The sequence below is a fragment of the Populus nigra genome, chromosome 4 (genome assembly GCF_951802175.1).
Source record: "Populus nigra chromosome 4, ddPopNigr1.1, whole genome shotgun sequence".
NCBI lineage: Eukaryota > Viridiplantae > Streptophyta > Magnoliopsida > Malpighiales > Salicaceae > Populus > Populus nigra.
The window spans coordinates 14,103,273-14,113,527 of NC_084855.1; the positions used below are offsets into that span (position 1 = coordinate 14,103,273).

Sequence of the window (10,255 nt, forward strand, 5' to 3'; positions counted from 1 at the left end):
ATGAAAAGAATAATAGGTTATATGACACCACACGCAACTCGTCCGCCGTCTGTTTAGAAAAAAAAAAAGCTTTATCCACCTATCAGACTTTTCTTGACTTGATAAGTTAGGAAATGATGCCAAATTTCGTAAACTAATGTAATAACCCTCGTAGTAGTTTAATTAACCTACTACAAATGATGAATCACAGCCAAACAATTGTAGGGTAAGGTTAAAAACACAAATTATTTTTAATGGGGTTCAATATATTTCATGTTTTAAACACAGGTTTTATCAAAGCAGTTCTCGACTGCTTTCAACTTTACACTGTTTATTTTTTTTAAGTGAATAATTTTTTTTCCCTGAGAAACCAGTGCAATGAATTATAAATTCTTTGCATTATTCACGTTAACATGAAACAATATTTTTTTTCGTAAACTAATGTAATAACCCTTGTAGTAGTTTAGTTAACCCACTACAAATGATGAATGTGTTTGAAGAAATCACAGCCAAACAATTGTAGGGTAAAGTTAAAAACGCAAATTATTTTTAATGGGCCCAATGTATTTTGCGTTTCAAACGCAGCTTTAATCAAAGCAGTTCTCACCTGCTTTCTACTTTGTACTTTTTTTTTTAAGTGAACATTTTTTTTTAAGAAATCAGTGCGGTCAATTATAAATTCATTTATAATGTTCACGTTAACATGAACAGTATTTTGTTTTCTTAAAAACCAGTGCAGTGAATTATAAATTCATTTGCACTGTTCACTGTAACGTGAACAGTATTTTTTTGTTCGACAAACCAGTGTAGTCAATTATAAATTCACTCGCACTGTCATGTGAGCAATATTGTTTTTACTTGAAAAACTAGTGTAGAGTGAATTAAATTCACTCGCACTGTAATCTGAATTTTATTCCAGATAATATTTTATCTAATTTTATTGCACGCTTGAAAAATCATGAAAACTGTAGTTCTTGTCGGATGAATTTTTTACATAATGGAATTGTAGATAATTTAATGAAATAATAAAAAATATTATTTTTTATATAAAGTATTATTTATTTCATGATGTGATAGGAGTAGTTAAATCTATAATATTTAAATTTAAAATCATTAATATATATATATATATATATTAGTTATTTTATTTCCTCAATTTAAAAAGCATTCTTAATCAAACACATTAAACTATTTTTTGTTCAACCTTAATTTTAACCACTGTTTTAACCAAACTTATATAAATACCAAATCAACCTCAACCAAAAGTACTTTTTATAAAACAACTTTTTTCAAACTACAACCACAAAAGCTACCACAATACCAAACACAAGTATGCATAAGCTAAGCTGCGAGTGCGATACAATTAATTTTAATGTTAAAACAAATCTTAGATTTATTTATTTTTTCAATGTAAAAAAAAAATTAAACATTACTAACATGTCTTTTAATAGAAATTTTTTTAATGATAAAATCAAAATATAATAAATATTAGATAGTATTTTTTTTAATTATAAAAATGATGATATATTGCATCAAATTCCTTTCAATAAAAAAATCAAGGTATTGCTAATGTGATTTCTAGCTAAAATAAAAATTATAATCATGAACTCAAAATAAATCTAAGGACTAAAAAATAAATAAAATAAATTTTTGAATCAAAATCAAAATTTTAACACTTTTGAGATTGGTCATGCATTTTTTTTTCATGCTTTACATTACAGTCCTCTCTTATCTTTAAATATTATCTTTCTACAATAATTTAAAATTTTATATGATGAAATTAGATCAGAGAAGAATTCAATAAAAAAATATGGAAAAAAAATTTAAAAAAATAAAAAAATGAAAAGAAAAAAAATGAAGAGATCACGATTCATGAACAATGAAGCTCCTTCCAGCTATTAGTATAGAGTTAGTTCCAATGCCTGAACGTAACACTCATAATATACACCAATCATTTATAATTATTTGGGATCCACAATCACAACTTATTATTATTCAACTTATTAATTTGTTTTTTTTACGTTCATACATGGATAGGAATGCATTGATGCAACAAAAATACAATATCTATTCGCAAAGCATGTAGCTCATCAAACTTCTATCTTGGGAATGCTAAAAGCTGATGAACAGCTATTTTATTTATTCCATAAATATCGTTCCACACGGGCAGTCATGAACGCTTCAATTCTGGTAGAAACTGGTAATGCATACTCCAATTTCTGCAAAATGCAATTTTAAGCAGTAATTGTTGGTAATTAAGTTGCTGAGCTGGATTTACAAATAAGCAAATGCAGAAGATTGAAGGGAAAAGTTGACAGTAAAGAAGGAGGAAAAGAAGAAGCTGAAGAAAGTTGTTATGTAATGTTTAGTTAGTTGCATTTCAGTTATTTGTAATTAACTAAGAAAAGAAAAAAGTAATTAAATGCTTTTCTGTAGGCCTAGCTGTTAAAGGCTGTAAAAGATCACACAATACGTGTGTTCTCCCCAAATCAGTTTATAAGGGGCATTTTGTCAAGCATGTTGTGTGTGGAAAATATATACAAGAATTACCTTTTTCTGCAACTCTCTCCATTCTTCAACCTTCTGTGCAAACCTTTTTTCTCCTACTACCCAAATCAACAATCAACCTACAAATCATCAAATAAACACAATCAAACACAAGATTAAAAACTTCAACATGGTATCAGAGCAGTAACTTGATCAACAAGGGACTGAAAACACAAAATTCCAGAAAAGATGGTGTCCAGTGGAGATTTACGAACACCTCAGTTCAACGGTGTGAACTATGACTTTTGGGCAGTAAAGATGGAGACAATCCTCATAGCATTTGATCTATGGGATGTAGTTGAGTTTGGCATGAAATCAGGTTCAAGTGTGAAAGAAGAAGAATATGAGAAAGAAGATAAGAAGAATGATGAAACCGAGAGCAAAGATGGTGAAACTAAGAGCAGCATAGTTGAAGAAGTTGTTTTCAGAGAAAACAAAATAAGAAATGCCAAGGCATTGAGCCTCATCCAAGGAGCCTTGACTGATGAACTTTTTCCTAGAATAAGGAATGAGAATACTGCACAAGGAGCATGGAATGTGCTGAAAAGAGAGTATAGAGGTGATAAGAAAGTGAGGTCTGTGAAATTGCAAGCTGTGAGGGCAGAGTTTGAATACATGAGAATGTCAGAAGGAGAAGGCTTAGAACACTATCTTTCTAAGTTTTTTGAAGCTATAAACAGTCTGAAATCTCTAGGAGAAGATGTACCTGAGATTAGGATTGTGCAGAAGCTCCTAATGAGTTTAAATAGGAGATACAAGTCCATTGTCTCTATCATTGAAGAGACAAGGGACCTTGATGTGCTGAAGGTGGAAGAAGTTATAGCCTCTGTCAAAGTATTTGACAAGAGGGAAGACCTGCATGATGAACAAGATAAGGTTACAAGGACTGAAAAGGCATTTAGTAGTCTCAAAATGGGCTATAATCATGCTGCAAACAAGGCTATGCAGGGGAGATCTAGTCCAAGATGGCAGGGACATGATCAAAGGCATGTGGGCTGGTCTCAAGGAAGAAATGTGAATAATCATCACAATTTCAGTCACAACACAAACTGGAATAACAGAACTGTAAGTAGCAGCAGCAGTTCACAGCACAGAGGTGGAGGTAATCAAACAAACACAAAGCCTCAATGTTCTGTATGTCAAAAATTTCATTTCGGAATATGTAGATATAAGGGGAAGCCTAAGTGTGGGAAATGCAGTCGGTTTGGACATTATTCCAAAGACTGTGACAACAACAAGCAGCTAGCTAATAGTGCAAAGGAGGAAGATGTGTGCACAAGCACTATGTTTTATGCATGTCATGCTGCCAGCATAAAGAATGAAGATGTGTGGTTCATTGATAGTGCATGTAGTAATCATATGACCTCTCAAGAGGAGAATTTAATTGATGTTGATAGAAGTATCACTTGCAAGGTGAAAATGGGTTCAGGAGATTTGGTTCAATCCACTGGAAAAGGAACATTAGTTGTTGAAACCAAAAAGGGCAGAAGATACATAAATGAGGTGCTGCTAGTCCCAGGTTTGGATGAGAATCTACTTAGTGTAGGTCAAATGATGGAACATGGTTACTACATCTTGTTTGGGGGCAACAAGGCAGTAATATTTGATGATGAGAAACTAGAGAATGTGCTTGCAAAAGTAATAATGAAGGGGAATAGATGTTTTCCCCTTGCACTGGAATCTTTAACTCCTGCAGCTATGAAAGCATCAGTTAATGAAGATTCTTGGACATGGCATAGAAGGTTTGGCCATTTAAATTTTGCAAGTATGAAGAAGATGAAACAGGAAGAGATTGTGTATGGCTTACCTGTGATAGCAGATTCAAGGAATGTGTGTGAAGGCTGTGTAAAAGGGAAGCATCACCGAGAGAAATTTGATCAAGGGGAAGCATGGAGAGCCAAACATCCACTGGAACTTGTGCATACTGACCTCTGTGGACCAATGCAGGCAGAATCAATTGGTGGGAATAGGTACTTTCTTACCTTTATTGATGACTACTCTAGAATGTGTTGGGTATATTTCCTCCGAAATAAATCTGACACATTAAGTGTTTTCAAGAAATTTAAAATACTTGTTGAGACACAAAGTGGCTACTCTCTAAAAAAATTGAGAAGTGATAGAGGAGGAGAATATACCTCCTATGAATTTCAGAATTATTGTGCAAGTCTGGGTGTGGAGAGGCAGCTCACAGTAGCCTATTCTCCTCAGCAGAATGGAGTGGCTGAGAGGAGAAATAGGACCATAGGAGAAATGGCAAGATCAATGTTGATTGAGAAAGGAATACCCACTGAATTCTGGGGAGAGGCAGTGAATACTGCTGTGTATCTTCAAAATAGGTGTGTTACATCAGCTGTGGAGGGTAAGACACCATTTGAAGCCTTCACGGGAAGGAAGCCTGGAATTAAACACTTAAGGGTGTTTGGGTGTGTATGTTACACACTCATTCCAGCAGCACTAAGACAGAAACTGGACAGTAAGGCAGAGAAGGGAGTGCTTATGGGTTATGGAAGTTGTGAGAAAGGATATCGGGTGTATATTCTGGATTCAAAGAAGATAGTGCTGTCAAGAAGTGTTGTTTTTTATGAGAGCAGGTTCTGGAATTGGACTGAAAATCACATGGAATCAGTCACACAGCAACTAAGGTTTGAATGCAACAAAGAAGAGAGTGAAGTAGAAGAAACAAATGTAGATGCTGCACAGAATTATGATGGCATTGATCAGTTAAGCTCACCTGCAAATGGTTCAGTGACAGAATCAGTTGAGAATATCAGTCAAGGATCATCACCTAGTTCAACTCCAGTGAAGTTAAGGAGCATTGAAGACATTTATAATAGATGTCACATGAGCTTCATTGAACCAGAAAATTATCAAGAAGCAGCAAAGAGTAAAGACTGGCAGGATGCAATGAGAACTGAATTAGAGATGATAGAGAAGAATCATACCTGGGAGCTGATTGACAGACCTTCTGATGCGCCTGTGATAGGTGTGAAATGGGTCTTCAAGACAAAGCTCAATCTTGATGGGTCCATACACAAGCATAAGGCTAGACTTGTAGCCAAGGGATATGCTCAAAAACCAGGGGTGGATTACAATGAGACTTTTGCTCCAGTAGCAAGGTTGGATACTATAAGGACTCTCATTGCGTTGGCAGCTCAAAAGGGTTGGAAATTATTCCAACTAGATGTTAAGTCAGCATTTCTAAATGGAATGCTTGACGAGGAGGTGTATGTGGAGCAACCCGAGGGGTTTGAAGTGAAGGGGTCCAGCCACAAGGTGTATAAACTATACAAGGCTCTATATGGACTTAAACAAGCCCCTAGAGCCTGGTATAGTGAAATCGATGCTTATCTTACAAGTTGCAAATTTGAAAGGAGTGCAAGTGAAGCAACTTTGTACACCAGAAGTGATAGTGAAGGAGGCCAGATCATTATCTCAATATATGTTGATGATATAGTGTATACTGGAAGTAGTGAAAGGATGATGACTGAGTTTAAGAGGGAGATGATGCAGAGGTATGAAATGTCAGACCTAGGGCTTCTTCATCACTTTCTAGGGATTGGTGTATTGCAGACCAATCAAGGAGTTTTTATTCACCAAAGTAAGTATGCTAAGTCTCTACTTACTAAGTTCGGACTTGAGGACTGCAATCCAGTTGCAATTCCTCTAACCGTGGGTGAAAAATTAAAGAAGCAAGATGGCAGTGAACCTGCAGATGAAGGGTTGTATAGAAGGATAGTGGGAAGCTTGCTGTATTTGACAGCAACAAGGCCAGACCTAATGTATTCAGCAAGCTTACTATCAAGATTCATGAGTTGCCCTACAAAGAAACATATGGGGATTGCTAGAAGGGTATTGAGATATGTTCAAGGTACCCTAGACTATGGGATTGAGTACACAAGAGGCAAATCAGCTACTCTAATCGGTTATTGTGATGCTGATTGGGGGGGCAGTGAGGATGATAGCAGGAGTACCTCAGGCTATGCTTTTAGCTTTGGAAGTGGTGTGTTCTCTTGGGCTTCTGTAAAACAGAGCACAGTGGCTCTGTCAACAGCAGAAGCTGAGTATGTCTCAGCTTCTGAAGCCACGGCACAAGCCATTTGGCTTAGGTTTGTGCTTGAAGATTTTGGAGAGATGCAGGCTGAGGCAACTCCATTGTATTGTGACAACATGTCAGCAATATCGATGGCCAAAAATCCTGTTTTCCATCAGAAAACAAGACACATAAACAGGAGATATCACTTTATCAGGGAATCTTTGAAAGAAGGGTTGATCAACATGCAATTCTGTAGGGGTGAGGACCAGTTGGCTGATATATTCACCAAGGCTCTACCTAAAGACAGATTCAACTATCTAAGACTGACTCTTGGGGTTAAACCAGTCAGCAACTTAGGAGAGGCTGTTGGTAATTAAGTTGCTGAGCTGGATTTACAAATAAGCAAATGCAGAAGATTGAAGGGAAAAGTTGACAGTAAAGAAGGAGGAAAAGAAGAAGCTGAAGAAAGTTGTTATGTAATGTTTAGTTAGTTGCATTTCAGTTATTTGTAATTAACTAAGAAAAGAAAAAAGTAATTAAATGCTTTTCTGTAGGCCTAGCTGTTAAAGGCTGTAAAAGATCACACAATACGTGTGTTCTCCCCAAATCAGTTTATAAGGGGCATTTTGTCAAGCATGTTGTGTGTGGAAAATATATACAAGAATTACCTTTTTCTGCAACTCTCTCCATTCTTCAACCTTCTATGCAAACCTTTTTTCTCCTACTACCCAAATCAACAATCAACCTACAAATCATCAAATAAACACAATCAAACACAAGATTAAAAACTTCAACAGTAATCTACTTGAAGAACTCCATGACCCAAAAATTACAAACAAAGGTTTCAAATTTGATGCCACGGAAACCAGCTGCAGTGGCCAGGGCCATGAATTCATCTTCAGTCCGTTCTTTCCCTCCTGGGTTTTGAGACATCATCATCAGTACATCAAGTTGCGAGATCGCTTTCGCAGCAGGGGTTGTCTTGGCCGTGATCGGAAGAACTGATTCCATAACAATTACCTTCCCATCCTCTGGAATAGCTTTGTAGCAGTTCTTCAACAACTTCAAGCAGTGATCATCACTCCAATTATGGAGTATCCACTATAAGATTATATATCCATTAGTCGTTATTAGTGATTTTGGTGTCTAAAATTGAGCAAGTAGATTATATGCCGTCAGAATTTTGGTACCTTCTGGAAAATGGCATCTCCTTTGGGAACACTTTCAAACATATCTCCTCCCACGTGCTCCACACCTGCATGAGAAACCAGTTCCCACATCTATGACCAAGTCTTTCATTGTCTAGTCTTTTCCTTATCCTGTAAAGCCTGTGATTCTCTGCAAACTTCTCTTCTTTTCTTTTGGGTTCACTGAAAACATTTTTATGGGTAAAGTATATGTGTGGCTTGTCATGTTTTAGATTGTGGCACCTCAAATTTCAGATTTTGGTCATACGAGGTTTGAAGTTTCAGGCAGATTCATTAATGAATACGGAGCATGTTATCATGTTTTCCTAAATTCTCTCAATTTGTCAATTTAATTTTCCCACAGTGTTTGATTAACCTTAATCACTGACAGAAACATGAGCAAGTATCAGCGGAACCAGAAAGAATAAAATTTAACAATTACCATAAATTAAACGTAAGGAGAGGAGGAACAAAACATACCAGGATAGGCCGGCGCATGCTCTATAACATGTGGCAAGTCGAAATTGATACCCTTGATATGGGGATATTTAGAGGTTATTGCCTTCATAGTGTGTCCCAAGCCACCACCAATATCAACCAGCTGTTTCAGGTTCTTGAAACCATTGTATTTCTCAAGCATATTTCCATTTACAACAGTGGTTTGGTTGTACATTGCTGTGTTGAATACCTGATTGAACCTAGGGTCCAAGCCATTGTACTCAAAGGCATGTACTCCATGGACTCTGTGAAACGCAACTCCTCCTTCAAGAACTGCATCTTTTAGTTGAGACCTAGCAGGAAACGGATAAACATTGAGATTAGCTAGCTGCCCTTATCAACAAAATAGAGAGAGATAGGGGAGAGAAGTGATGATAAGAGGTACATTGTTTACTAATATTATTATAGTAAATTGAAGCAAGCAAAAATTAAATAGAAAAAATGTGACAATAGATAGGGAGTGACAAACCAGCTCTGTAAGACGACGTTTTCATGATTCAAGGCCATGAAGGGGGCCAAAGAAACACCATTTTGGTTGGGCACAAAGTACATGGACACAGGAGCCAGACTGTAGAACCTCTCCGAGCCATCGACAAAACAACAAAGCACTTGGTGGCTAGCCAAGAGCCTTAGAATACGGTCCAGCATCTTTGGTGTATCGGGGTTATCTGTTGGCAACTTGGCTGCGATATCTGCAGCAGAGAGTTTGACATCTGGACCTGCTTTGGCTATGATCTTAAAGATGCCAAGCTGAATCGCCGTGTGTAGAGTCATGGGTAGCACTGAGCTCAAAGCTAGTTGCATGGCATATCCAAAGTTTTCATCTTTCGCTTCATCAACTTGACTGACGTGGTTTTCTATAGAAGATGCCATAATGTTTTTTGAGGATGTCGATCAATTTTAGATAGAAGAAACCGGATGGGTTTATGAATATTCGGCTTCAAAAGTATTTATAATGGAAGATTGGATGAAATAGTTGACAATGAAGTAATCTTTTTATTAAATATGTAAAAAAAAACTGAAAAACTGATTTAATCGAGAATACTGAAAAAAATAACGCAAAAATAAATAGATTCTTGTAAATTATAACAAAAAAAAATAAAAAAAATGTCGTAAGAACAATGTTTAACTAATACAGTCATTAGAGATTGTGTTGTAGTTGTAAATGAGTTTTTTAACATTTCTATAATATTTTTTAGATATTTAAATATAAAAACATTTAACTTGAACTCATTAGAGCTAACATGAAAATAATCAAAAGAGTAATAGGTTGTCTGACACGACATGTAATAGTTTTAGTGTTTTAGAAGAAATTATGTTGTATTTTCTTTTAAATGATATAGTTTAGATGTTTGATTTTTATTTTCTAAAAAAAACACACTTGTAATGCTTTTGTTTCTCTTTTTTGTATTTTCTTTTAAATGATATCAAGAATCTAGTTGTATTTTAGCTCTTTTTTTTTTGCTGAAAAATAGTTTCTATTTGGAAAGTGAATTTCGAGAAAGTAAATTATTTTTTAATGTTTGGTAGTGTAATGAAAAATAAGTTGGAAACAATTTCCAGTGTTTGTTTATGTCATGAAAAATGAATTGAAAAATAACTTATTAATGTATAATTTTTTTAAAGTTTATTAAAATAATGAGGAATAAATCTTACAAATTAAAAGGTTGAATGTGAATGAAATTGAAAAAAAAATAATTTCATAAATTATCTCAAATAAAATAAATAATAATCAAAATAATAGAGATCAAATCTCAAAAATAAAAAAAAAATTGAAAGATGAAGAAATTAAAATAATAATAATTATCATTTCATAAATTATTCCAAATAAAATAAGTAACAATCAAAAGAATGAATTTAACGTCTGCATATATATGATGAAATTGATTACTCGATTAAGATTATTGTTCTGAGTCAATCATAGGCCTTTTTGGTGTAAGAATGTTGGATGAAACCGTGCAAATCAAATAATGAAATGGCATATAGGATGGTTAATGAAAAAGAATTTTAA

General features: G+C 35.0%; 1 protein-coding gene across 1 annotated transcript; it reads right to left on the bottom strand.

The window, feature by feature from the left end:
- Nucleotides 1-2,357: 2,357 nt before the first annotated feature.
- LOC133690883 (cathecol O-methyltransferase 1-like) lies at nt 2,358-9,153 on the bottom strand. The gene is made up of 5 exons (XM_062111153.1): nt 8,714-9,153; nt 8,227-8,537; nt 7,750-7,814; nt 7,228-7,660; nt 2,358-2,606 (listed from the first exon to the last, which is right to left on the bottom strand). The coding sequence occupies exons 1-4, from the start codon at nt 9,115-9,117 to the stop codon at nt 7,361-7,363; spliced, it is 1,080 nt and encodes a 359-aa protein (XP_061967137.1). The 5' UTR covers nt 9,118-9,153; the 3' UTR covers nt 2,358-2,606; nt 7,228-7,360.
- Nucleotides 9,154-10,255: the final 1,102 nt, after the last annotated feature.

Coding starts and splice junctions, on each gene's coding strand:
- LOC133690883 (XM_062111153.1), bottom strand. CDS start 9,117: ATGGCATCTTCTATAGAAAACCACGTCAGTCAAGTTGATGAAGCGAAA. Junction 8,538..8,713: donor AACGTCGTCTTACAGAGCTG/GTTTGTCACTCC, acceptor GTTTCCTGCTAG/GTCTCAACTAAAAGATGCAG. Junction 7,815..8,226: donor GCATGCGCCGGCCTATCCTG/GTATGTTTTGTT, acceptor TTTCTCATGCAG/GTGTGGAGCACGTGGGAGGA.